Raw genomic sequence first — 27,859 nt, 5'->3', positions numbered from 1 at the left:
ATAAGTTTTTTTAGTTCTTAAACTCATTTGATGTTTTAGATTTTGGTGAAGATTTCACAATGCGGCCTTAAAAATGAATCGAATGGTGATATATGCAAATGAGATTAGTTGTTTGAATTCACGATATTTCATTAATTTGTTTCTATCATTAGTGATCTTCTATTATATTTGTTACGATGTTAGACATTTAGTTGAATTTAAAATTTTTAATCACTTTCTTATTATTGTTTGATTTTATATATATATATATATGTTTTTTTGGTGTAAATGATTTTATATTTTATCAAACATAATATGATTTTATATTTTTTTATTAAACATGATATGATTATTTTGTTTTCTATTAAACATAATATGATTATTTTGTTTTCTATTTATAAAAATTGTAAAATCTCTATTAATATTTACCCAAAAGGTAGTCCGGTTCACTGTTTGGGTCAGTTTTAAAAACATTGGTTCAAGACATCAAAGCCGTGGGAGATAAAAAGGTTAAACGAACATAGATTATAAGCACAACATTACTTATATCTCAAACGTTGGGTTCAATACATTAAAGCCGTGGGAGATAAAAGGTTAAACGAACATAGATTCTAAGCACAACATTACTTATATTACTACCTACTATTGTAGTTCTATATTTCTTCCTACCAACACACAAACAAAAAGAACTTTACACAAAACTACTTCACTTATCTTAAGACAGAAAATATAATTAAGGCTTGGACACTACTAGCAAGTTTCGTGTTCTTCTGCATCAAACCGAGGAGGCATGACTCTCTTTCGTACCAGCATTTCCGCAGTAACTTGTTTCCTCTTTAGTCCACCTCTCGGTCTTGAAGTGAAATCTTCATCAGTTTCGACAAAATCACCCTGAAACCACATTCAGTTTTACATGAGATTCTAGTCTTTTGAGTTTGTAAGAAAAACACGATAGTATGTAGGTTGGATGAACTTACGCAGGTATATACGTGATACCCGGAATTCTCGTGCTTGTTTCTGACATGTTTGTAAGCAAATCTCATGCCACAACCGGGAAAGCCACAGACAAAGGGACGTATATCATCGTGCACTGCTTTCATGTGTTTCTGAAGATTAGAAGCCTGAGAAATAATCGTAATGTAATTAGTGATGTTGAATAATCTGGAAACGAAACTTGTTTTGGACTATATAAGTTTGACGTAGCTCAGGATGTTTCTTTACCTTGGAGAAAGTCGAAGAGCAACCCTCAACTTCACACTTGATTTCTCCTGGTGAGGAATCTTCATCATGAGTCCGTAGATGTCTCTTGATGTTCTTTTTCAAATGCTTAGAACCACATATCTCACAGTTGATGTGCTGATGACAGGATCTTATGTGTGACTTGAGGCATTCTTCGTTGGTAAAGTACTTCATACACCCAGGCTCGGAACAAAATGCCTCCACAGAGTCTAATTTCACTGCAAATGTAAATCTAAACCTTCAGAGATTGAAAATCTATCAAGCTTTAACAAACAACTGTCTTTAATTTATAACAAAGCACATAGAGAGGAAACGTAGAAATCTTCATATGCCCAGGATACTAAACTAGAGGGAAAGTAAGGGTAGGAAGGTGCACTTACCATGAGAATCCTGATGCTTTTGAAGCTGTGAAGGATACTTAAAGGCTTTTCCACAACCAATTTCTTTGCAGACAACCTGCTTCTGACCAGTTGAACACTCCGCAGGCTGAGAATCGCCATTACCATTATTGTCCTTACCACTTCCGCCATTCCCTTCATTTTCCTTCTCACAACCGCCACTACCAGATTTTTCCTTATCATCATCCCCCTTACAAGTATTGTCCTTATCACCATCGCCCAAACCAGTATTGTCCTTATCACGGTTGTCATTACTATGATATTTCTTAACATGCCTACCAACATTTCCCTGTACTGAGAATTCACTCTTGCAGTTCTCCTTCGGACACTTAAAGAGCTTCCCTTTATGTGTAAGAAGATGCCTATTGAGATGATCCTTCCTCCTATAGCTAGCAGCACAATCATCCACATAGCAAGTAAAAGATCTCTACACACCAAAAGAGTGAAAACCATCAGAAACATAGCTCATTGGCGAAAAGAAAGTCCAAAGCAAAGTGAAACAAAACAAGCTATTGAACATCAGACCTCAAACATTTTGCGTGATCGAGGCTTACTTGCTGGAGCTTCTCAGGAGGTCTCCCAACCTGATACTAGTCCATAACATGTAGCCTCGCATTTTGGAGTTCTCTCTTTGGGATCCAATGCCTCACGCAATAACATAGGTAAGACCTTTTGATTTAAACAAAAGGCTATTTATTTCCTGCAAATGTATAAACTTTTAGTTCACAACCAGAACAAAACTCAACACTAAGCAAAATCCACGAGTATCTCTATGTATCTCCATCTGTAGCTGCAACACACAGAATGGGAACAATTCGACTTCTCATGACAAGAGGATGCATAAATCTACCTCGAGCGAATGACTCTGCATATGCTGCTTCAAGTGAGCAGGTTTCTTAAACTCAGCACCACATTCTTGACAAGTATGATTACTTGAAGACTCCTCATCAACCTCACAAGCTTCATCATCTCTTTCCTCTTCAAGTTCCATCTAAACAAACGAATCATAGAAACTCTCAATTCAACAAACCATCGCCGATTCTACAGACTCAACTCTCAATTTCATTGAAAACAAATCAAGATGCCACGGATGAGAAATTGGAATCGAATTGGAGGAAGATCTCAAACCTGATGATGAGATTGGATGTGTTTAGTGATGAGATAGTTTTTAGATCTGCTGATTCCGCAATACTGGCATAGATAATTGCGTATATCCTTCTTCGCCGAAGTCTTCACATCAACTTTAGCTTCTTCCGCCATGTCTCTCTTATTGTCTACAGAAGAACTAGGGTTTATCTCCTCCATCAAGACGCCGCACAGTAGAAGCTGAAGTAACAATGGCCATTTATATATCAGCTTCTTTTTTCCGGGAGTGAGAAATCTAACCTAGAACACTTGGGCTTCTAATTGTATAATGGGCCTTTCAAGCCCATATAACAAATTTAAATTAGAATTACAACAAATTTGCAAAATCGAGTAGAAAATAGACAAGGGATCTTTGCAAAACGAAAAGTTAGACTTGTGCCAGGAAAAAAGGGAACAAATTTGAAACGTCACAATCGGTCCATTAAATCTAATGGGCCCTGCATCTGTAACATTTTTGAAAAATTTACAGTCGATAAGCTCAATTAGGTCATCGTTTTAACAAAGGGTAGGCCCAAATAAAAAACCAGTCCAATTCAAAAACAAGCGTTTTTTTAAACAATAAAAAAATGATTATGTACTTATTTGTTATCCGCACGTGTCATGTGTGCTACACAACTTCGTAAAGATGACAAATAACACCTCAAGGACAGGACACATCACCATTTTTTAACATTTTTTCCCCATAACGATTTATTAAAAAACGTATTAATCCCATAATCATATCTTCTAATTAATTAAATAATTAACCACACCACAAAATTGAAATTAATGATTTTAATCAATAAAATTAAAAACCCTAAAACGCAACTTTCTCTCTTCTTCTTCCTCTGTCTTTGCGCCAAACCAAAACCCACACAAAAGCCCTCTTTTTTGTTATCCCCTTCTCTCTCTGAAACTAGGGTTTCTATTTCTCTGAGTGATGTGAAATGCTCGTGTAAACGGAAACGATGCAGAAGATTCTGTGCAAAAGTACCACTTCTTCAACCCCTGTTCTCTCTACGCCGGTGAACTCTCTCGCCGCCGGTTTTATCTCTCTAGGGTTTAAGACCCCCGTTAAAAATCTCCCTCCTTGTTCTACTACTAAACCTCTCTCCACTTGTTTCTTCTCTACTTCCGCTATGCCGACCACAACGGCTTCTGTTTCTTCAGGCGGTGTTGGTTTCTCTGCTTATCTACAGAGGACTGTTCATAAACCGGCACCGGCGTCTGTTCGGTTCTCAACAGCTGGTTACCGGACTTGCCGGTGTTCAATTGACGGTACGAACCGGGCTTGGGTTGGTCGAACTGGGTCTTGGCGTGCGTTGTTTTGTTCAGACTCTACTGGTGGTTTAACCCCGGTTAATGCTACTGCTGGAGCAGTGGTTGAAAGCGAGGAAGAGTCTGACGGAGAAGATGAAGACGAGGAGAAAGATGAGAAGCCTGTGAGGATGAACCGTAGAAACCGGAGCTCTAGTGGAAGTGGTGAGTTTGTTGGTAATCCAGATTTGCTGAAGATTCCTGGAGTTGGTTTAAGGAATCAGAGAAAGCTTGTTGATAATGGGATTGGTGATGTTGCAGAGCTCAAGAAGCTTTATAAGGATAAGGTACTTTTGAATCTTCAATTTTTAACTTGCGGGTTTTGAGACAAGTATTGAAAGTTTCAATCTTTATTTTTGGTTGGTTGATTTGTAATCTCAGTTTTGGAAGGCTAGTCAGAAGATGGTTGATTATCTTAGGAGCTCTGTTGGGATTATACATAGAAACCATGCGGAGAGTATAACAACGTTTATTAAAGAGAGTGTGGATGATGAGCTTAAGGATTCTGGCCCTGAACCTAATCTAAATGTGAAGAAACGTTTGACGTTTTGTGTTGAAGGGAACATCAGTGTTGGTAAATCAACTTTTCTTCAGAGGATAGCGAATGAGACTGTTGAGTTACAAGACCTTGTTGAGATTGTTCCTGAGCCAGTTGATAAGTGGCAAGATGTTGGACCTGACCATTTCAATATATTGGATGCTTTCTACTCTGAGCCTCAGAGGTATGCTTATACTTTCCAGAACTATGTGTTTGTCACTCGGCTGATGCAGGAGAAAGAGTCTGCTTCTGGGGTTAAACCTCTCAGGTTGATGGAAAGGAGTGTCTTCAGTGACCGAATGGTAATTTTAAAGCCAACGTTATTAAAATTTATAGTTTGAAATGTGTGATTGGAAACTTAATATGTTGTGGAATTTGGTGTTTAGGTGTTTGTGCGTGCGGTTCATGAAGCGAAATGGATGAATGAGATGGAGATCAGCATTTACGACTCTTGGTTTGATCCGGTTGTCTCTTCTTTACCTGGACTTGTTCCTGATGGGTTTATATACTTAAGGGCGAGTCCAGACACTTGCCACAAGCGAATGATGCTCAGGAAACGAGCAGAAGAAGGCGGAGTCTCTCTGAAATACCTCCAAGATTTGCACGAGAAGCACGAGAGCTGGCTGCTTCCCTTTGAGAGCGGAAACCATGGTGTATTGTCTGTTAGTAGACCATCTTTACACATGGACAACTCTCTGCATCCTGATATAAAGGACCGTGTCTTTTACTTGGAAGGAAATCATATGCATTCTAGTATCCAGAAGGTAAACTTATCTCTTTTTTGCATTCTTTGTGCTAAAAGTCTGAAGATAGATTTTGCTTAGACTGGTTCATTGGTTGTAACAGGTCCCTGCTCTGGTTTTGGACTGTGAACCCAATATCGACTTCAGCCGGGATATTGAAGCAAAGACACAGTAAGTGCTCACACTACTGTAATGTCACCATAACTTATTTGGAATCATAAATCTAATAGATACTTTCTTGATTGATGTTGTTAAAAGGTATGCACGCCAGGTCGCTGAGTTCTTTGAGTTTGTGAAGAAGAAGCAAGAAACATCTACAGAGAAGAGCAACAGTCAGTCGCCGGTACTGCTACCACATCAGAATGGAGGTCTCTGGATGGGACCAGCAGGCAATCATGTCCCGGGATTAGATCTCCCGCCTCTAGATCTCAAGTCACTCCTCACTAGACCGTCTGCGTGACTGTCCATTCACTGACTCTGTTTTTGTTGGCTCCAAGGGAGCGTGTCAGGTTATTGAATGTCAATAGTTTCGATCGGCTTTTATATCGTTTATTTAGGAAAAAAACGTTTGCTGCCGCTTTTGTCCATCTTAGATGTAGAAACAAAACATGGTCGTGCCACCGTTTAGTTTAACCCTTTTGTATAAAAGTTTGGTCTCTGGATAATTTGTTTCTTGAAATCTTGTTGGTCGTCTAAAATTTCAGTTCAGTTCATGTTTCTGCACATTTACTCTGTATCCAATTAGATGGTAGTGTGTTTATTGTTTTAACCAAAATGTACATGAAGAAAACGCCTAAGAAAAGCGTTTACTCATAAGAACGCGACGTTTTCTGCCTATCCAAGTAGAGGTCCACAACGGGTCAGTCTCGACCACACTGTAGCCGGCATTCGAGTAAAGATTTCTAGCAGCTGCATCGTCTTCATAAGCTCTTAGAGCAAGAAGCTTGAAACCCCACAAGTAACACAAAACATCACATGCCTTTAACAATGTACTTGCCATCTTCTTTCTCCTTTGAGATTTTGAGACAGCTAAACCCGAGACGTATAGATATTCTTCGACGCCCGGAAAATAGCGAAGTACTGAACTTTCAGTTTGAGCTGTTACATCAACTACTCCGACAACACTTGAGCTCGACAAAGTTTCAGTTTCACTTGTTTGCTCCGCCACGAGACATGCATATCTGCCAAATTCTTAAAACTTTTATAATTAATCACATTTAAAAACTAGTCTTAAAGAAATTATGTTATGTTATTTGTTTTACCTGTCAGGTGGTGAATTCTTTAGTTTGTAAAGAAGTGCTGATAGAACCTCTGCCTGTATTACATATTATCAAAATCTTCATATACATCAAAACAATAATCTTCAATGTAAATCATATATGAGAATGAAAAATAAACAAACCTGAAAAAACATGAAGAAAAAATCATCAAAAAGAGCAAGAGGGATGTGGAAAGCTTCGGCTTGAACAAGAGACACTCTCCTGATCTCATCCTCGTCGTCTCTATTCAATCTCCTCACGTCCCACCCGTGTTGACTCACCAGATACTTCAACTCTATCTCCGCCGCATTATTCTGAGTCAAACTCGTTAACGACTCCGTCGACGCGCACCGTAGGAACACCGGGAAGCGGCTCCACGTCAGCTTCCGTTGATCTACTCCTAGACCGGAGCTTCCAGGATATGGAAACTTTGGTCCAGCGGCGGAGTAGAGGCTCTGTGGCAAGTGACCCATGTTTATTTTTCTAGCATTTTTCAAAAAAAAAAAAGAGAATCTTTATTATGTTCGTTTTCATGCGCTTTAATATGAAACGTAGAGATAAGATACGCTTCTTGCTTCCATCGTCTGTTTTCTGTGGTTAAGAATCATCGCTAGCTCATGACCATCCAGAGATTTTTTTGGGGTTAGAAAAGATAAAATAGTTCAGCTACGTGGACAAATGGTGACTCTACACGTGGAGATTTGCAAGCAAAAATTAGTATATTTCATGTTCATCAAAGAAAGTGACATGAATTTTTATTTTGACATGTTATATGATTCCTAAGAAAATTCCCAAAGTTTTTTTTTTCTGAACATTTTTGTCAGCTTTTACTTAAAACAAAAATATTTGAACAACACAGTTAAATAAAGGCCTTGTGTAAGAGTAAATGGGCCTGGCCCAAAAGAAGATGTCGCTTTGCACGTGTGATATCATCTCTCATTTCTCAGTCTCCTCTCCTCCCCAAAACAAATTCGCCGTAAAATTTCCAGAGAAGTCGTTCATCATTTGCAATTTCTCGATTAGTTCTGAATCATGGCGTTGAGCACCAGCATCAGATCTGTATCTAAGATCATTGCTTCTTCCGAAGCATCAGTCTCCAGATCTGGTCAGTACCAATAGAAGTATCTGCTGAATTGGTTTTGCATTTCTTTGTTTTTCCCCTTTTTTGTTGTCTAGGGTTTTGTTTGATTTCCCAGGAATCGATTATTCTAAGGTTTTGTTTGATTGCCTAGATATCAATGTTTCTGATTAGCCGCGGATTGATTCCGATGCGATTCTTCGTTGATTGAATTCTGGGATTTGAAACTTCTCTGCTCGCGAATTTGTCATAGAAACACGCTTTAATGGCGTGATGCGAAACAGATTGTTTATGATTAGGCTGAAAAATTGTATCATGAAATTAGAAATGCATATTTTGATGTTTCCTTGTTTCATGGAAATTTTCCATGTTCGTGTTTTGATAGTTTTGGTTGATCAGTGAAAGGCTCCATGTTCATGCTATGATCAGCTTGTTTTGATGTATCTCTTGAAACTAAATGGGCTATAAGATGATTTATGAGTGTTTGATTGGTAATATTTCAAAACTTGCTGAAGATTTCTTTGATATCATCAACAACAGTGACTAGAAGCTTCCACTCGACTGGAGTTAAGAAGATGAGCGGAGGAGGACATGGTGGTTACGATGAATACTACCTCCACGCAAAACACATGTACAATTTGGACCGCATGAAGTACCAAGCTCTCAAGATGTCTCTCGGTGTATTCACCGCTTTCAGCATCGGTGTTGGGGTTCCTATCTTCGCAGTCGTTTTCCAGCAGAGGAAGACTCAATCTGGTTAAGTCCCTCAGGATGCTCTTGTTCACAGCTTGAATAATTTGTATGAATTCTCAAACTCTGCTTTTGCAAGAGAGTTTTTCTTTCTCCCTTTGGATCTTAGCCACAAGTCTTATCGTTATGGTTAAGTCTTCTGTGTCTTCCTCTTTTGCTGGCTGTTTGATGCTGTAATAATGATAATCTGACAGATATATTTTTTTTTACTTTGATTGGAAGTGAAAGTTTTGTTTGAGTATCGTAGAACCCAAAAGCCAAGAAAGATCAACATATTCACAAATCTATTAATAAAAAGGTACAATCAAAAGGAGAGATGAAATCAAGAAAACACACATAGGCACACAAAAACCCACAAATGATGTGACAAATCTGTTCAAAAGCTTAAAACCATTATCTGTTTCACCATATTTGTCATTCAAGCATGGCAGCATTCAACCGCCATCGCCAAAACATGTTTTACAAATGGAGTTGCTAATAGCCAAACCGCAGATTGCGAATCTTCAAACTCGAGTGTGGTCATTACAATGTCATGAGGTGGAACTAGAGAAAAGGATTGATCACTTTTTGTCATCACCACCATTTTCACTAGCTTGACTCTGGTTTGGCTCTTGATGTTGGAGCTGATGCTGATGTTGATCTAGAGTCATGGCCAAACCATCGCCTCTACTGCCACGCATTGCAGCCGCCATGTTGCCCTCTGCCACTCCTAATCCTAGCTGTTGACCTCCCAACATCATTGACCCCATTGGTGCAGTTACTACTCGTCCTGTCCCAACTGGATAATTCCCTGGATTAAACGCCCACATTTGGTGACCAGGCTGCTGCTGCATCTGCTCCCGCCCACCCGAACCGCTCATCGGAAGCATCCAGAACGCACTACCTCCATTCGTAGTCCCTGGCGCAACCGCCCACATAGGTTGAGGCACCACATTAGCCGTCCCACGACCCTGAGCTAACTCTTGCTCCTGAAACTGACTCGCTTTCTGAGAACTCTCGCTTGGTTCCGCTGCAGAACTCGGCTCCTTAAAGTAATCTTCTCTATAAGGTTTCACTAAAGTGTTCGGATTTCTCTCCGTCGACATTATTGGTGGATACATCTGATGATGAAAACCGAAAACAGCCGCGTTTGCGGCTGAATTCAGTAACTTCCTAGAAGGATCTACCGATGATCCGTTAGTACCGTTATTGTCTTCATAAAGAGACATTCCAGTGCTATGAAACGAGAGTGGCGAAGAAGAAGATTTCGACGCCTGAGAAAACAAGGTGGAGCCACCACCACTGCGTAAAGAAGCGTTAAGTGTTGAGAAATTCGCCGGGATCGTACCAGTACCAGTAGAAGCGATGATAGCTGGCTCAGCTTGTTGGAGAAGCCACTCGATGGTTTCTCCATCAGATTTATGACCTAACTCTCTTGTTAACTGAAAAACTCTAGCGGCGCACATCGCCGGCATACGAATTCGCCGTCCACGACCATCGACTTTAGTATGCCGATCTTTAGTTGGTTTTTTCACGGCGGATTTAACTACGGCAAGAGCACTACCTGAGCTTGTGCTTGTCGAACTCGTCGCTGAAGTGCTTATGTTTCCGTGTTGACCAGAGGAGATAAACGGAATCGATCCCGGCGATGGTTTTTCACCGGAATTAAGCTGAAGCGTCGCCTCCGCAACAGAGGAATTCTGATTCATCTTCAAATCCGTAAAAAGATATGATTTTTATGATTTTTAGACAAAACCCATGTGAATTCTGTGTCTTGACATCGAATTCTATATAATCTGGGGAAATCTGAAGCAAATCGATTGAAGAAACAAAAGCAGAGAAAGAAGAGAAAGTGACTGTGGAAGGAGGAGATCTAAGCTTGCTACTAAAATGGAGTTTGAGAACAGAGAGGGAGAGAGAAGAGAGAATGATTGAGAAGGATAAAAACAAGTGGATATGAATGGTGTGATTGCAGGAAGAAACTATCCATCTAAATTCTCTATTCAATTCAACCTTTATTGACTTATTTGTTTCTTACACTGTTCTTCTTTCTTGTCGAAAACCCTTCATTTTTTTGCTTTGCCATGGTTAAAATTAAAATTGACACAGTTAAAAAAAAAAAAATCATCATTGTTACTTTTGGATAATTATGCAAGCTAATTTTCGGATTTGTTTTTTAAATATATAATTAATTAGAATGGAACATGAACATTCTTAGAGTATCTAATCCTATAGATCAGTGATGTAATTAAGAACCTTTATAAAATAAAAATAAAATTAGGTGAATTTTTTTAACCTTGATTTTCCCATCTAAGTTTCTTTAACCGTGATCATCACCTAATTAACTCTTTAATTTAGGTGTATTATTTCTTTAACCTTAAGAGTGTTTTGATAAAGACTACGTGATGTGTACTGTTTAAGTTAACGCGAAGGAGATATTTAGTGTGAGATTTGTTGGTTGTTCATACTTGAAAAGACTACAATCATATCTACTTATTTTACGAGAGGGATTAATTAATGTATAGTTAAAAGAAATTATATACAGCTAATTAGTTTAGTTATCTTATTATAGTTAAATCTATTTGGTGGTTGCTAATACTAATCCACTCACCATTTTTAAATTGTTTTTTTGTCGATAAAGACGTTACTGGTGAGCGGTGATTCATGTTAATCACTCTCCTCAACAACCCGTTTTGCCTCCTTTTTATTATTCTTATTCCCACATGAAAAAAAGCTAGATCTTGATTATTATTATTAGTTTTGGTCTCAAAACAAATCATTTTAGTTAACTGCTAATTTTTCGTCCAAACTTTATCACTAATTTTTAGATTTCAGCTTTCAAGTTTTAAGTCCATGATAATGTATATAGATAAAACAGTTCTTACTTTACCAGTAAAAGAAAAAAGTTTTTCCCACCAAAAGAATTTAAAGAAAAGAAAAAAAAGTAAATGGCCGAAAATCTGGAATAAAACAAGGACATAAAAGCAACTCGTTGACCCTGTCAAGCCTAAAGTATACAAAGTGCGATCCAATACTCTCTCTTTTTTAGAATTTGATCATGATTTTCAGAGAAAAATATTATTGTTTACGAATCTTTTCCCTAGTTTTTCTATGAACTTGACCGAAGTTGTACGATCAGAAACCTTAAATCAATAGGATTTAGGGTTTGCTCATTTTGTATCACACTATCTAAAGTGTCTATGGCCTATGGAATTAATATTTTGTGGATAAAGAATCACAAAGTTTATATATTATAGGCTCATAGAGTTTCACCTGCTTTTCTATTAGTCTACCTATATGCACTTAAAATGGTATATGAAATCTTGTATTTTGAGATTTTCAATTTGCTTATAAAAGTAATTGATTCTTGTATCATCTTTTAGTTTAGTATAGCACAGAATTTCAACCTAGTTTCTTTTTAAATGACATGTGACGTAGGCCGTAGCTTTATTTTAACTCAAATAGACATATTCGAAAATATCCATAACCTCAAGTATCACAAAGTAGTTACATAAGAGATTATACTGCGTTTGACTTGGTAAAGTTACCAAAAATTACTGGAAGTGTAGGGTTGTATAAGTACATGCATGATATTAATCGAACGGTCGTACTCTGTTGTCTTTTTCTTCTTTTTCTAATTTGTTTCTGTCGGATTGTGTCTTGTAAGACTTTTGATTCGTCAATAGTCAATGACTCCTTCTAAACCCATGCCTTATTACCTGGTGGTCCGTAGTAGACCATGGTACCATAGTGATCACAAGACAACCATTCTTGATTATTCCACATATTAAAGTTAATTTGGGAGCTATGAATATTTTTGTTTCTGTTAATGGTAATTATAAAAGGCCCTACAATGAAGAAAAAAAAACACAAAACGAAATTATATAATTTAAGTCCAAGAAGAAGATCTTCTAAGAGGAGGTTTCATATGTTTCTCTTCTTCCATTGAGATCATTCCCACATGCGTTGGATCATCCATCATCATCTTGGCGACCAAATAGCCAGCGATTGACCATGTCTGAGATTTCCTAGCCTGTTTTCCGATGAATCTTCCAGACTTTCCGTCGTAGTACTCCGGCCATCCATCCTTCAACAGTCGTGCCTCCGCCAACTCTATAGCCCGTCGTGCTATTTGTGGCCGTCCAGTCTTTATGCTTGCCGCCGTTAGTAACCATAGAAGCACTACATTTTGCATCAGCCACATGAGTCAACAATATTGATTGAATGATTATATTTCCAAACAAAAAACAAAATTAATCAAATGTGGCGTTAGAAATAGAAAATAGGGTTGAATGAAAGTATTTACGTGGATCTTGTTTTGGTTCTACCATTACAATAAAGATATTATAAAAACAAACTCTGCTTATTTTTTGGACAAACCAAAAATTCAAACAGATTTAAGAGTTGAATATTCTTTGGCCATCATAGACGGCAAACAAATCCAAGAATTAATGTCGGTTTCGGCATCGGATTCCCTAATCATATAGTATATCTTAGTCTACTATACTATTACTCTTCAATCGCTCATGTTTAGCATCTATATCATATTTATTTGCATTCGTTTATTTTCTCATGTTTTTTATGACCTTAAATTATATTTATATAATGTTTTCGGTAATTTTGACAACTTAATGCCCATTAGATCCCATTAACTATCTATCAATGACTTGTAAAAGAAGGTAACTCACCTGGCCAAGAGCCTCCGTTGTGGTAGCTCCACCTTGTGTTCTTAGGGTCACAGCCAGTGACAATCCCCCACTCGTGACTCTCCATCGCCGGATAACATATCTTCAACGGCATCTCTCCCACAAGTTCTTCCCACCGGGCCTCAATCAGGTCCATGATCGCCATGGACTGCTCTGGTGTGGCCAATGAGGAAAGAATTGCGATACAATTTCCTAACGCAAACCACCTGAAGTCCATGCGGGCGGGACTGACATTTCCAACGAAGTAGCCACCTCGGAGAGGCATGAAGTCAAAGATCCAATCAGGGATGGAGTCAGGGATTACGTTGAACTTGTTTACCGCGGTGTGAGAGTACTCCTCCGTCTTGTAACGGTAAATGTCATTGAGCTGCTGGAAATCGAGCCAAAAGTAGCTTCTCATATGGAAGCTTAGTGCGTGCAGCCGCTTCACTATCTTTTCCATGAACTCTTTACCCTCAGAATCATGTTTCAGCATTGAGAGTGCGGATCGAAGAGCCATGAAAAAGAGGGCTTGGATCTCAATCGGATAGCCGTAAATGCCCTGCACAGTACATTTCAAAAAGAGAACGTTCAAGAGGTTCATTTTCACTTAGGATATATATGTATATGAATTGAGGCCTATATGTTCTTTGAGACGGTCATATTCAAAAGTCAAAAGTTCGATGCCAAAAAAAGTATTGGTTTCTTGATTTATGGAATTTTATAGTCAAGAGGATGAGAGCAAGCTTACCATTCTACGATCGACCATCGAGCAACCATCTGCGCAAAGCAAAGTCGGAAAAGTATCAAAACCCTCAGAGAGACACAAAGAAAGTATGAGTCTCATTCCCTTTTGGCACTCTGGTCTCTCTGCTAGAGAATGATCTCCTGTAGACTTAGTGTAAGCTCGGAGGAGAATGATCCACCAGAAGCCAGAGTCGACTGGAGCCACTCTCCCGATGGCGCTTTCTCCAAAGTCAGCGATAATCGTATCCGTCTTCTTGATAGGATTATGTAGAACTTTAAAGCTTGCTGGCATTGCGCCGTCACCAAGCTTGAACTTGTCGATCATTTTGTCTTGTCCCTGAATATGAAGTGTCTTCAGGAGAAAGTTCTTCACAATTTCAGGCTCTCCATTCATCAGAAATGCTAGAGCACTCGGTACAAAATCACGTACGAACACCTTAAAAGTTACAATAGACAAGAAAAATTGTAATGAGGCAGAACAATCATAGTTTGTAATTTGCTTAAATGTTCTAGTTGACGTGCGATTCACTCTAATTTTGTTCTTCTCTTTTATGTCTTAAGAGTTCATCAAATTCACCAAAACCAAAACAGCAAAAACAAACTAGAAAGAAACAAAACACAACCATACCTGATCATAGTTCAAGACCTCTTCTGAAGCATGGTCGTAGGCGGCGATGGTTCCTACCGGTTTTCCCCGGAAGTAGACCTGAGACTGGCAGAGAGCCTCCCAAGCTTCTGTGACCATCGGGTTACGATCCATTGAGTCTTTCATGGAGAAAACCGGAGTATCCCAACCAGACTTACCGTCTAGTGAATGTGCACTGTCGTAAAGGCTTAAAGACATTTCCTCGTATGATATTTTCCGTTCAAGTTTGAGTCTTGGACGGTCAAGCAGCCGAGACAGTAGGTCTTCATCCGTCAGTTCGGATATCGAGCACATCGAGTTTACTGCTCGAATTCCTTCCTTTTTTTTGCCATTCTCGCATAGAGAGCTCATCGAATTCACCGCTCGTAGTACGTCCCGTTTCTTTGGTCGGTCCATGGAGATAGCTAATTTGTTCAACAAAGCTCTTTTTATTGATTCACGAAAAATAGCAAACTATACAAAAACTTTAACAACACTCGAGAGAAGAAAAAATGATGTTAAGAGAAGGAACCAATATTTATAGAGAGACCTAGCAAGCTGGCAAAACATGTTGATTGGAGCGTTTGCTTTTTTGCGGATAGAAACAATTTCAAGATATATATATCACCAATCATCATATCTAGTTTGTTTGCATTTCTGTTTGATTTCTTTCTTCTTATGCACTTCTTGTGCATATTTGTTATGTATATGATGGTTTTATAGAAAATTTTGTTTGATTAGCCTAAAAATCTGATCTCATATTTCTTTCCTAAAGCTGTTAATAGATAATACCAGAAGACCCATGTATGAATTTGATGTACCAAATGATTTTATGACCTACACGTTTGTCTATGTAATTAATTTATTTTTTCCATTCTCTATTTTACTACTAACATAATATCTTTGATTATCATTAAAAAAAAAAAAAAAAAATTATCTTTCTTTCTTCTAAGATTTTACGGTGATAAAAATGTGACAATAATCTGAATTTTGATGTCTCTTTGTCATACTTATACAGACGTTTTGAAACAATCGAAACTTTAATTCACCCAATATTTTGAATGGTTTTAGTTTTGATAAGTTTTAAATGATTCTGATTATTGTAGGTAAATATAGGAAAGTGGTTATGACTTGATTTTTGTCCTTTTTAACTTAGTCTACACAATCACAATCATAATCTATTTTGAATTTTTGATTAAGGAAAAGCTACACCAAGAGATCCCATTTAACTCTAACATAAGTGAATAATTCTGTTTTTGTCCCTTGAACACATGATTTGATAGCATTTACTTGATGATCTGAGACTATATAGGACAAAAAAGTTATCATATGTAACAGAAACAGATCATAGGATCACATTTACATAAACCCACACTAAATGAAACCACATGTGGCTCATCAAACTCCGGCGTTCTTCCCACCTCTTCTGCTAATCTCTTCGCACAACCGACATGGCAATGTATCGAGACTCACCGCACGGGTTTTCCCGTAGTTCCCCATTAGTCCACACCGCCTCCACGCATGGTACTCTGAGTAAGCCACAGGATCATCACCGAGCCGCTTCACGTACGCAGCCAACTCCTGCATCGAGCCGAATTTGCTACCATCGATCACGGAATGCGGAGGGACAAAGTCTTGCACGTTAGAGGCCCCAAAATAGATTGGAACAGAACCAGAGTCGAGCGCATAGAAAAGCTTCTCGGTCACGTATGACTCAACAGCTGTGTTTTCGATTGCAAGGACGAATTTGTAGTGTGACATAGCGCAGTGGAGGTGATCGTACCATTTTGCTTCAGCGTTGTGCTCAGCGACACATTCTGGATACATAGAGAGAGCTGAGTCCAAGCCACCAACATTGTTAAGACACTTACCAAAGGAGTGGTGGGGAATCAAATCGAGTAGGCTCTTTGCTAGACGATCTCTGTGAGGGAGGCATCTTGAGGAAGACCAATACACCAGAACATCCTGTGCAATGTTTAACAATCGAATTAAAAAACGATGAAATGAAAGAAGAACAGTATGGAATGGGTGTATAAAACGTTACTTACATTGTTTTTATGTGGAGAGATGTGATAGTTTCTGTTATTATGAAAGAGCGAACCGGCGTAAGTTGTTTGGACATCGTCTTTCGCATGGTAGCTGATGAATATATCTTCACGGCCTGAGCGTTTTCTTCCGGCCTCTAGCTCCATGTACACACGGAGCGGATCTCCAACACGTCTCTAAGGAAACAAACCAAGAAACTCAGCATCAATGGGATCCAATTATTGAAAGAAAACTATAGTGAAGCAGGCACTGAAGGGAAAATAAGAACATAGGAGATTTTAGTTTGCCTTTATTATCCATATCTATGTCCAACTTTCAAAAATGAATTGACTAAGAACAAGAATAGCAGTACACAAAGATTCTTCTGGTTTACAATAAGCTCACGTAGACAATTAAACTCTGAAATTTTCCACTTTACAAACCAAAATTCTTGAACCATATAGACAACAATGAAAAAGTATCTTTTAGTGAGTCATAGAACTAAAAGATCTGCTAGAGTGAAGAATACATCACAAGATCACATCCAATTTGGGGTAAGAAAAAACAGACAGTGTGATCTAATCTGTCCCAATCATCCAAATCTATAACTACTTTCCAAAACGCAAACTTTGACAAGATTAGCAACAAGCAATTTTATTACCTGTAGTGGAGGAGTTGTTGTCTCGAACAACAAAGCATCAGGTGAATCAGCCAAAACCGATGATTTAGTCCACAAACAAGTCATCCCACAACGACAAGAATACAAATTTTCCAAATTATCCGGAATCCAAGTCCACCCTTTAACCAATACCTTAACATGCTTCATCTTAAGCTTACCACAACCAAATTCTTGTAAAGAACCCGAACTAACATTACCCAAAATCGCATCTTTATGATTCTCCCTAAACCGAGCACAACCCACTTCAAAGTCCCATTTTTTATAAGCTACAAGAACATCACTGAATGGATCCGATGTTGAATCAGACAATTTCGGTTCCGGGTCTATTGAATGCTCCATCGAAGTTGAAGCAGATGGGAATTCTAAAATGCCTGTGAAAGAGAGGATCAAGAGAGTAAAGAACATCATTAGTAGAGCGGCCATTGCGTTGAGGTATCTCATTGGCATGGTGTGATTGATTCCTTAAACCACCGGAGATCCTCAACGACGCCGGAGGAGAATAGACCGGCCAACGGTGGGATGGAGTTTTCTTCATTCACTTTAGCCCAAATCAGTTTATGTTACTGGACCTTAATTAGGCCTACTGGGCCTATTTACTAGATAGGATCGTATCAATGCAAACGGATAGAGATAAGAGTGATCAGATAGTAATAACAAGGAAAGAGACGTGTATATACATAAGCTCATATTTCTTTGTACAAAGGAACCGAGTTTGTGTAATTGTCGAAGTGTTAAAATCTCTCTAACCTAAATCCGATGATGTTTCATCTCAACCAAAAGACTATAAAAGCATCGTTACACACACACACACCACACACAAACGCCAGAAGTACGTTTCGTAGTAAAACTCAAATGCAAAAGAAATAATCTTATATGACCTGAACCAAGAGTGGTTGGTTCTGTAGACTTTCTAACAGTCTGGAAGCGAGTTTGCAGAGGCGTATGGAGAGAAAGTTCCAGCTGATTCACTGTAACGCAGTGGATTCAACGGATAATTCGATGATCCAGCCATTGCAGGTGATGCATTGCTCGGGCTAGGTCTATACGGTGACATGTACCTCGTGTTGAAAGGGGAGATAGTTGGGTAACCTAGTGACTGTGGAGAAGCCATATGGGAAATGTATGATCTCTGTGATGGTGATGGAGATGGAGAAGCTGCTTGTTGTCTGAGATCCACTGAGCTTCGACTTACGCTTATTGGAGGTGATCGACGGTTAGAGGAAGACTGGAATGATTGTCTAATATAGGATGAGCTTGCGTATGCGGGAGAGAAAGAGATTGAAGTTGGTAATGAGCCCAAGGAAGGACCAATCAATAGTGCAGATGATCTGACTGAAGAGTGCAGAGAGGAAGAAGTGAAAGACGATGCAGCAGATGAGAGCAATGGCGTGCTCTCTGAAGCTGGAGGCTCTCCCGTGCTCGTTCTTGCATCTCGTTTGCACACCGGACAGAAAGTTCTCCAAGAGGTTAACCATGAGTCAACACACGCAGCATGAAACTCTGAAAACATACACACAAAAACAGAATCAGAAATTGTTAGTTAGTTCTAAGTTCTAACAAATGTGCCCTGAGTTACAGGATTTTGTATACAATGTACTCACTGTGACAGCAAGGTAAGAGCCTGAGCTTGTCTCCAACAGTGTAGTCTTCAAGGCAAATAGCACAAGTGAATGCAGTAGTGTTATCTTCATGAAACGAACTGAATATAAGACTCGGCATTGCTTTCACCAAGCGGCGGCTCATACCGTGAAACTCACGCACTCGAGAGGACCGAGATGTCCGCCTTCTTATTCGATGCCTACGCACAAAGAAACAAGTAGCGAGAACAGCCGACATTGCAAGCAGCGAGATAAACGAAACCGCCATAATAGACCACGCCGAGTTCTCAAAACTTGGGATCAACCAAACTTTCGTATCGGGGAAACCCGCATACTCCTTTAAAACTTCTCCCGTTTCTTTCGTAACAAAGACCGCATGAATCCTTATACCTCCAGAGTTACCTGCCACTGCAAATCTCAAAACTTTCAGCAAAATGTAGAAACAACAGAATCACAAGATCAAGACATAAATTTTCATACTTGCTATCAATGTTCCACGGTCTTCATTGTCATAGATAATAGCAGCTTTGAAACCAGCTCTCTGAGCTTTTCTAACTTTCTCTTCAAAACTACAGCCTCCTCTAACAATCAACACAAAAGGAGAAGTTTCATTGGAGCTCTGTTCTGGTTTATTCATAAGATTTTGACAAGCGTCAAGAGGCTCAGCCACATAAACCACTCCAATTTCACCTGTACCCTTCACTGACGGAGCTGTTGCAAGAAACAGATTAAAAATCTCTTCTTTTTTATGCGTTGACCCCAATTACAGATTCAATTCATCAAAAATCTGAAATGAAAACAGAGTGATAAGGAAGAGACTCACCGAAGTTAGCTTCGATGTCATCAAAAGAGAGAGTGATGTTATTCCTCATCAAAATAACTTTGCTTGAAGCTAAACAAGAAACAGTACAAACATATAAAAGTAGGACCAAAGCACGATTCATCGTCGTCGTTCCTACCGTGCTTCTTCTTCAAACAAATCGAAAAAAGTTTCAATCTTTTTTTTTTTGGTAATCTGGAAAATTTCGCGATAAGGGTTTTTTCAGGAAATTGACACGTCAGCTTCCATTTAAATCACAAATTCTAAACCATATCGGGAAACAAAATAAACCCGAAAGAGAGAGAGATTCAGATCGTTGAAATACGAAATTTGGGATCTTTTTTCTGGAGATTTTTAGGGTTCTTGAGGAGAAGAGATAGAGAGAGAGAATAAAGAGATGAGATTTGAAAGCTAATTGCTAAAATTGTCTTATGTAAGTAATATCTGGAATTCTCTGATTCGAGTTTTGTTAGGTTATTTGTATTATTCGCATCCATCGGGATAAAGGATGAAACTTTCAAAATATATGTAAAAAAGACAGATACACGTAGTAAGTGAGTCATGGTGACTGGTGAGATTGACTTCAGAGCTCATGGTTTTGTTTTGTGGATCCATTTGTTGGTTTAACAATTTTTGTTTTATCTCTAAATTCTAAAGATAAATCTGCCTAAAACAATTCTAAGAATTTTTTTTACAGCTCAATATTTGTTTTACTTACTGATTTTTTTACCGGTTTTGAAGATGTTTAGGTTTGATCATACATGAGTCATGACCCACGAGTTGATATATGATTACACGGACAAAAGGTGTTATCTTTGTTTCTTCTCGAATAAACAGTCAACAAAAGATGTGGAAACTTGTATACTTGTATTAAAAAAATATATATATTATGATTTGGAACTAATCTTCTAGATAACTTGTATCTGTTCGTAAACTCTTGGAGACAACGGAACATGATGGTCCCTTCCGTTATATCAAAAAATAATAATTATCTGCTTAAATAATATTGCTATCCAAAACCATAATAATACACACATAATTAGCTGTTACTCCCGGTTTTGATAGTAGTATTAATTCACTTTTTCTTTCTTAAACCTTGTAAGATTTACACCAAAAAAAAAACTTGCAATATTCATGGAAAAAAAAACCATGGCAAAATTAACGGATAAATGGGCCTATTTTTAATTTCGTCTATTATTAGAGTCGGCCTTAAATAAGCCCATTAAATACTAAGACATTAAAACCCCATGGCCCATTTAAAAACAAATAAAACAAGAACAGTTTTTCTAATTTGACCCATGTAATTCGAAATTAACTCGATTACCAACAGGGAAGTTGAGTATCCGTGCAGACGGTGGGCTGGCTTGTATCTTATTTGTCGAAAATCAGAATCAACGAGATGCGGTTTTCTATAACTTCTTCCGTGATCTGATCGGTATAAATCTCTTAGATTATGGTTTTTGGTTCGACACTCTTGGGATGGGGTTATAGTTATACACTCTAAATACAAATGTTTGTATATCTTTGACATGTGTTATTACTTGTTAGCTTCACTTTGGGTTTGATCACATTCACATGGTTCACGCACGATCTTTTATATCATTATGGTATTGAATCTTGATGTTTACGTTTGTGACACTTAAGGCTTAAAAGAAGAAAGAAAAGACAAAGCATTAATTATATCCATTTATCTTGCAGCATCTCAATATTGTATTCATTCCGTTTCAAACTTTTATTACTGTGATAATGGATTCAAGTCATGTTGATACAATTTTTGTAAAACATATAATTTGATGAAATGAACCGACCTAGCTTCTTCATGATTACTATCAACTATGCAGACACTCCCTCGTAAATGTATGGAATTCAAGATTACTAAACATTATTAAATAACCACCGGCTTAGGTTATGTTGTAGAAAATACTCCAAGTGCAAGAATGATATCATCAGCTTTGTCGCTCAAGAAACTTGATTTAATTTTGCAGATTTGATGCCTTCACATCAAAATGGACTCTGATTCGTATGCTTGATCCATATATATAGTACAATTTCTATAGTATATTGCTTTCCATGTGCTAAAGAGAGGACATGATGGTTGATGATGATAACGGTCTCTTTGGTCTCAAGCTACATCTCAATCACACTTAGAGCGGTCCATCTTGTCTCATCCAATTTTCATTTATTATGTATAATATATATGCCCATACACATGCGAATGCGAATGCTGAATATTTACATATATAAGTTAGTACGTAAAAATAGTCACTACTGAGTTGAAGTCACTTCAAAATCTGATATAATATACTAAATAAACCGAGATAGCTATCACTTTTGTGATGATTTTCCATCAGTTTTTATGGATACCAAATGTGCTCATGATACATTTAGGGGTCTATTGTTTTAACTATATGGCGTTATAATATTCAGACATAAGTCAATAATGTAAAAGCAAACACGCGAATACATTAGCAGACAAATGACAATGATGAAAGTAATGTTCATATTAAATTATGTCTAACAATGTTATTAGAGAATTGGTCATCATTAATATTCCACGTTTCTTTAGGTTCTTTTCGCTCCCCACTAAATTCCTCTCGGTGCTCCTGCTCCTGCTCCAACTCCAAACTTAGTTCCAACGAAAACAGAAACCTGAAGAATAAATTCTTAGCAAATTTAACTCTCTCTTTTTTTCATTATATTTTTTTGTTTCAAATTCATTTTTTTGTATAAATACCCCATTATCGTAGGTATTTCTTTTGTATTTATTTAAATGTTTCCATTGCAAAAAAAAAACGAAACAAAATGGAATTTTAGATTTATTAGCGTAAAAATAATCGATAACTGGCAATTGTAAGGTGGGGGTGTTTGCGAGTTGACTACGAACCTTGCAATAGAGAGCAATATGATTGATACAAATACGGATTAAAATACAAAAAGAAGATGAAATGGAACAATCTTGTGGCAAATACTATATTATTTTCCAATACATTGCAAACTGATATCACAAGTCTTAAGTAAACCAAGACAGCAACAGGTACAAACCTCTGGGAATAAGTTCCCAGCCTGATTTTTTGACATATGTTTGAATTGCGTGATACATTTATCTTAAACCGAAACAATATATTATATTATTAATTTGTACGCTAAACCAAACAACTTGATTATTAAAAAAATCATAATCTATCTTAATTAAGCATGATCAAGACATGTTAACTACAGCGTGGGACATAAATGTGAACAAGCTATTCAAATATTACATCATGTGAGTTGCGTAACATTCGGATGTAGAAACAGTATTTGAGTACGAAATTATGAATTGTCATTGATATTTGACTATTGACTTCAATTTTTCACTCCATAGTGCAGATAGTAATATGTTGCACCTATGTACTACATGCTATTTATTTCTACCGGGTCCCTGAAATTTAATCACATAAACTTATGACCACAAAAAATATAGTTAACAGCACAAACCCAATTCACACATGTGTAAAAAAGAAACCTATAATAGTTCGATTTTAAATATGCCACCAGAACATGTGAAGAAGTATTACATTGTTCAAATTTTCATCTTGTATTCATACATATGTATGATTGTATTTTAAAACTTATCATTTATTTGCAATACGATTGTATTTTATTAGAATTTTTTGAAATACTTGATCCACTTTTTAAAAATAATGAAAGTTAAAATCAAATAATTGATTGGTAGTTTGGTGGTACGAATGTGATATTGGTTTTCCACGGAAGTCATTTTGATATCACAAATATGGGAAAGTGGGGTCTATCTCACCCCCAAACAAGACGAGACAATGTCTTTATTAACAATAAATAAAGATAGATACTCCATCTAATTAAGAAGAAATTTTGTTTATATTTAATCTGAAACGTATAAAATACTTGGTGTTTGATCAAAAAAAAAAAAATACTTGCTGCAAAGACATGCATGGTGGCTCAACAACTTTGTTATTTTTATTGCCTTATGCTAACAACAATAATGAAAGATCTATTTCTTTAGAGACTTCCAAAACTCTATGAAAACACTAAATATACACAGCTCAAGTCCCTAGGCATGCTAAGATAACATCATTTTCCAGGCATGCTAAGAGAACATCATTTTCAAGATGGTAAAAAAAAAACAAAATCATATGTCAGTACAAGCTCGTGTCCTTGTTTAAAATCCTATAACAAGTTAATCAATGTTACATAGTTTGTATTTATCTGCAGATATAGCTTAGCTTGCTGTCACATGGAATGGAATTGGAAACTAGCTAGAGATCACAGAATGACAGAATCTTTCACACTTGGTTCCACCAAATTTAAATAATTGAACACAAATATAATATAATTAAAGTTTATAAACAATTATCACACACAAATAATGTAAGTGAATATGCTATATCATGGATTTATGGTTACAACTTCTACAAGTAAACAACGTCTCGGAATTATACTACATTCATGTCACGATCTAAAGAGAGAAAAATAAAAACACAAACTCATAAACCCATAATATATCACATTCAGAGAAAATTATACAGAATTTAACCCACAAAAAAAGACAAAAATATGTAGTAAATCACCAAATACGAACAAATCAACAGCGACGACGTGGAAGAAGATTATCGTACGAAGCAGCTTTTCTTGCTCTTGGAAGATAAACAATGGACTCTGTTACTGCACAAGTTCTCCGACAAGAACCGTAGAGATTTACTAACCCAAACCTGTCTCCGATGCTGTTCTTTGACAACACCTTGCTTGAACCACCGGAGTTTCCTCGAAACCTTCGATCTACGTCTTCAACACCGTCGACGTCATCATCGTTGTCACTGTTTGTTCCTTCGTCTTTGGAACATTCCAACAACGCAGCCGCGAAGGGATCTTTTCCGGTCACGGGGAAGCTGTTCTTCTTACTGGAATTGTTAGGTTTAGGTTTTTTTCCGGTGGCCGGAAAGGAAATATTCCGGTGAGGAGGGAGGGGTAGCAATAGATTTGAAGATTCATTGTTTCGACGGTTGTTGAGTCTATGAGAGTAGTCTTTAGGTTTTCCGGGAAGTTGTTCCCATGAAAAAGGGACACCGAGTAGACGGAGAGGAGTCGCCGGAGAATTCAGAGGAGAGTCGCCGGGAAAGACAAGGGAGCTAGAGGAGCAGGAGGAAAAAGATGAGAAGGAAGAAGAAGAAGATAATGATCTCCGGGATGAAATGGATGACTTCGCCGGAAAGTTGATCGGATCGGATCTTTTGGATACATTTCGAGTTCTTAAAGAATCCATGAGGAAGAAGAAGAAGAAAAAGAAAGAGATAATGTGATCCAGAGAAAAACTCTCTATTTTTGGCCTTTATTGGTTTGGTCTCCTCTGCGACTTGTTTTTAAGCTGTGGAGAATGAGGATAAAACTGTCCGAATAATTTTGGTTTTCTCTTGTTTATTCAACTAATTGTAATTACTATAGTGACAAAAAGACTAAACATAATTATCACATCTAAGTATTATTATTTTGTTTCTAGTCATGTATAACTATTTTGAAACGATTTATTTATACGCTTAAAGTCTAAAGTTTTATATGAATGTGGGTTAAGAACTTTTAGGTAGGTGAAGATAATACGCACAGAAACTTAAACAGAAGATTAGTTTTTGGTAGATGTGGTTGTATTAGTGGATAAAGAGAAACGTCTTGTTTAATTTGTTGAAAATTCTGAAAATGCAAGTAAAGATGAATTTAAGAGTGAGAATGGCGACCCCATGGGATTGATGGGCTTAGACGTTAGAGATGAAAACGACATAGACATTGTGTGAAGCCACTAGGGACATGATCTTTTTAAGTTCTATCCAGACTCAAGAGGATACTATTAAATTTTAAAAATTATGCGGGGTACATGAGTCATTAAGAACAAAAACAACAAATTGTTATAGATTGATTGACAAATCTACATGCGAGTAATTCACCACGGCATACAAATGTAAGAAGGCGGTAGAATTTGACAATAGTTAGCTACAAAGAAAAGAAACTATACGAGCTTTTTTGGTCTTTTTAAGCACTTCCTAGTCTCTACAATTTTGTTTTTGTTTTTTTTATTGACCTGTCTTCAAGCTTTTTCATTTGATAACACTTTTCACAACTATCAATTCAAAATGGTTTAAATTGAGTGACATTATAATCGAAGGTCCATATAAATACACAAATTACATGTGAAAGCAAATCATTGCACACTTGTCAAAACCGGTTTTAAATAACGCAGGTTGTGTACTTTGTGTCATCAAATATTTTTAACGTACCCTAACATAACAAAACAAATTAACAAACCTTACCCTTTTTTGTCGCACCTTACCTATCTTTAAAATCTAAGTTTTGTGAAGAATATTTACGTAGAGACAAATATGTATATTTACAATTATAAATAAGACTCATAATATTCTTGAGCCGCCTCTGACTATGACTAGATAGAAAAAACTACAACAGCAACATAAAAAATTAATAATATGACATTGCCCATTCGTATAGAGCGTTAGGTCGCTGGTCTGGTCACATTCAAAAGAAGAAGAAAACAAAGAGATTTCTTTGCTAATGGCACATGACATAAAACATATCATCATTTCATGGGCCATAAGGCCCCTAACTACTGGCCTCGTGAAATTTGGATCGTTAAAATATGGTCTCGATGAGTTATTTGTTTTGTTTTGTTTTGTTTTCTGCCTATTTGTAACTTTTGTCCGTTGTATGTTTTAATTTGTAGTTATGATCCACAAATACAAAGTTTTGTTTTTTAAGACTTTATATGTACGATATCAAATACATATACCCAAAAGAATTACGACATTAATTCACAGTAAAGTTTACAAAGATGTAGTACGAATAATAGATGTAGTATAAGGTTGACGAATCCTTTGGGCTAAATGGGTGTACTGAGAACTACTGGTGGGCTTAAATCGAGCTAACATCTTTATATACCACATTATCTTTATTTCTTTAAGCTCCGTAGCCCATTCTTTCTCTAAACTCACTTTTCTCTAGTGTGTTCGTTACTATAATTTTTTGTCGAGAGATTCATTGTACATTTTTATATACTTTTTGGTTGTGGATGTCAATTTTTTAATTATAGTCCAATAAAATTTCAAGAAAATTAATTACCGGAGTTGAACAAACTCAAATTGACAACTACTTCAAAATTAATTGCTATTAGTTATAGCGTTTAACTTTTTCTTTATAAATTGAAAATGATTAGTTGTAGTAGCTAAGAAAAAATGTGTAGGAGTACAGACCGTAGACGAATACTTAAATTCAGTGAATAGAGAGTCCTAAATTTAGGAAAAGGACTAAAACAGACTAACAAAGAAACCGTATTGAAAGGGAAAAAAAAGGAATTGAAAACTAATTTATATTGCCGTGACGTAATTGTCATACTCATATAATAAAGTGTACTCAAAAGAAAATGGAAGAAGGGAATGCTTGCTTACTTCGTTCGTCATGGCCATAAGTAGATCATGTGGTCCAAATTCTCTGTACACTTCTATCTCACCTTGTTTCCTAATAACACAGCGCTTCACACCCACGCGCCGTCGTCGAAGGTGGCATTTGAAGTAAACCCTTGTTCGAAGAAAGGAAAATCTAAGCAGCACAGTCACACACACAAGTTATGAATCATGAATGACATAAAATTGGATCTGAGTTTTAGAAAAGAAAAGACAGTGTTGAGTGGATCATCACGTGCGTGTGACACGCGTCGCCGTCATCAGTTTTGGAGTGGGACACTATCGTTGAAACTAAACTGATCTACGCCATTCATTGTTTGTGTCTCTCTGACGAAAGGACTGAAATCCCGAGAAATCAGTTTTTGTTTCTTCATATAACACACTTTGACTTTTCGAGAGCGTTTGAGTTATGATTATTTGTACAATTACAGTCACGTCATGGTCAACGCTTCGACTTAAATCGGGGATATTTCCATACCACAGAAGATGAGAACGGTCTTTAAACAATGTCGTGACGGCTCTAAAACGCACCACCGTAACATCCATGTAAAAGCACGTCTTCTTGATCGCTAGATACAATATTTACACAATATACATTTTGTCACGTGAATCGGTGAATGTGATTTTTTTTTGTAATCGATTAGTATGACCATGCACAAGATTAACAAAAAAAAGGAGGCTGGGAGGCTGGTTATAAAATATTCGTAAGATAGCTACTATACATGTTTTGTCATATTGAGCCACGCATAAGATGAATACAGCTACATTTATTTTTGTGTATCCATATTTTTATCCTGATCGTG

At 37.2% G+C, this 27,859-nt stretch overlaps 9 protein-coding genes and 1 long non-coding RNA gene across 13 annotated transcripts; 2 read left to right on the top strand and 8 right to left on the bottom strand.

Moving 5' to 3' along the window:
• Positions 1–448: 448 nt before the first annotated feature.
• Positions 449–2,942, bottom strand: TFIIIA (transcription factor IIIA; the record flags this gene model as incomplete). Of its 4 annotated transcripts, NM_105863.3 has the most annotated exons (7): positions 449–870; positions 957–1,100; positions 1,201–1,436; positions 1,599–2,043; positions 2,142–2,316; positions 2,467–2,607; positions 2,745–2,942. In NM_105863.3, the coding sequence occupies 5 exons, from the start codon at positions 2,148–2,150 to the stop codon at positions 730–732; spliced, it is 975 nt and encodes a 324-aa protein (NP_565033.1). In that variant the 3' UTR covers positions 449–729. The 4 variants fall into 4 exon arrangements, with proteins under 4 accessions (NP_565033.1, NP_001322779.1, NP_001322778.1 ...); NM_001334513.1 differs by lacking the exon at positions 2,142–2,316 and having other exon boundaries at positions 2,745–2,937; NM_001334514.1 differs by having other exon boundaries at positions 488–1,100; positions 2,745–2,934.
• A 616-nt stretch (positions 2,943–3,558) lies between these two features.
• Positions 3,559–6,064, top strand: dNK (P-loop containing nucleoside triphosphate hydrolases superfamily protein). The gene is made up of 5 exons (NM_105862.5): positions 3,559–4,345; positions 4,440–4,898; positions 4,983–5,360; positions 5,443–5,510; positions 5,598–6,064. The coding sequence occupies exons 1-5, from the start codon at positions 3,710–3,712 to the stop codon at positions 5,797–5,799; spliced, it is 1,743 nt and encodes a 580-aa protein (NP_565032.2). The 5' UTR covers positions 3,559–3,709; the 3' UTR covers positions 5,800–6,064.
• Positions 6,026–7,126, bottom strand: AT1G72030 (Acyl-CoA N-acyltransferases (NAT) superfamily protein). The gene is made up of 3 exons (NM_105861.4): positions 6,742–7,126; positions 6,602–6,654; positions 6,026–6,520 (listed from the first exon to the last, which is right to left on the bottom strand). The coding sequence occupies exons 1-3, from the start codon at positions 7,069–7,071 to the stop codon at positions 6,133–6,135; spliced, it is 771 nt and encodes a 256-aa protein (NP_177348.1). The 5' UTR covers positions 7,072–7,126; the 3' UTR covers positions 6,026–6,132.
• A 238-nt stretch (positions 7,127–7,364) lies between these two features.
• On the top strand, positions 7,365–8,667 carry AT1G72020 (TonB-dependent heme receptor A). Its single transcript, NM_105860.5, has 2 exons — positions 7,365–7,703; positions 8,217–8,667. The coding sequence occupies exons 1-2, from the start codon at positions 7,631–7,633 to the stop codon at positions 8,435–8,437; spliced, it is 294 nt and encodes a 97-aa protein (NP_565031.1). The 5' UTR covers positions 7,365–7,630; the 3' UTR covers positions 8,438–8,667.
• A 15-nt stretch (positions 8,668–8,682) lies between these two features.
• On the bottom strand, positions 8,683–10,400 carry AT1G72010 (TCP family transcription factor). Its single transcript, NM_105859.5, has one exon. It carries the CDS (start codon positions 10,112–10,114, stop codon positions 8,987–8,989), a length of 1,128 nt encoding a protein of 375 aa, NP_177346.1. The 5' UTR covers positions 10,115–10,400; the 3' UTR covers positions 8,683–8,986.
• A 1,894-nt stretch (positions 10,401–12,294) lies between these two features.
• Positions 12,295–14,681, bottom strand: A/N-InvF (Plant neutral invertase family protein; the record flags this gene model as incomplete). The annotated part of the gene is made up of 4 exons (NM_105858.1): positions 12,295–12,587; positions 13,094–13,652; positions 13,842–14,273; positions 14,466–14,681. 4 exons carry the CDS (start codon positions 14,679–14,681, stop codon positions 12,295–12,297), a joined length of 1,500 nt encoding a protein of 499 aa, NP_177345.1.
• Positions 14,682–15,665: 984 nt separating this feature from the next.
• FUT13 (fucosyltransferase 13) lies at positions 15,666–17,748 on the bottom strand. The gene is made up of 3 exons (NM_105857.4): positions 17,149–17,748; positions 16,511–16,684; positions 15,666–16,427 (listed from the first exon to the last, which is right to left on the bottom strand). Exons 1-3 carry the CDS (start codon positions 17,611–17,613, stop codon positions 15,861–15,863), a joined length of 1,206 nt encoding a protein of 401 aa, NP_177344.2. The 5' UTR covers positions 17,614–17,748; the 3' UTR covers positions 15,666–15,860.
• Positions 17,749–17,755: 7 nt separating this feature from the next.
• Positions 17,756–20,255, bottom strand: AT1G71980 (Protease-associated (PA) RING/U-box zinc finger family protein). Its single transcript, NM_105856.7, has 4 exons — positions 19,588–20,255; positions 19,245–19,475; positions 18,768–19,172; positions 17,756–18,666 (listed from the first exon to the last, which is right to left on the bottom strand). The coding sequence occupies exons 1-4, from the start codon at positions 19,706–19,708 to the stop codon at positions 18,077–18,079; spliced, it is 1,347 nt and encodes a 448-aa protein (NP_177343.2). The 5' UTR covers positions 19,709–20,255; the 3' UTR covers positions 17,756–18,076.
• Positions 20,256–23,922: 3,667 nt separating this feature from the next.
• AT1G71970 (uncharacterized protein) lies at positions 23,923–25,065 on the bottom strand. The gene has a single exon (NM_105855.4). It carries the CDS (start codon positions 24,857–24,859, stop codon positions 24,182–24,184), a length of 678 nt encoding a protein of 225 aa, NP_177342.1. The 5' UTR covers positions 24,860–25,065; the 3' UTR covers positions 23,923–24,181.
• A 1,947-nt stretch (positions 25,066–27,012) lies between these two features.
• AT1G09293 lies at positions 27,013–27,325 on the bottom strand. The gene has a single exon (NR_139598.1). It is a non-coding gene; the product is annotated as an other RNA (long non-coding RNA).
• Positions 27,326–27,859: the final 534 nt, after the last annotated feature.

This window comes from Arabidopsis thaliana (genome assembly GCF_000001735.4).
Source record: "Arabidopsis thaliana chromosome 1 sequence".
Taxonomy (NCBI): domain Eukaryota; kingdom Viridiplantae; phylum Streptophyta; class Magnoliopsida; order Brassicales; family Brassicaceae; genus Arabidopsis; species Arabidopsis thaliana.
This window is presented reverse-complemented; position numbering and strand designations above follow the sequence as displayed.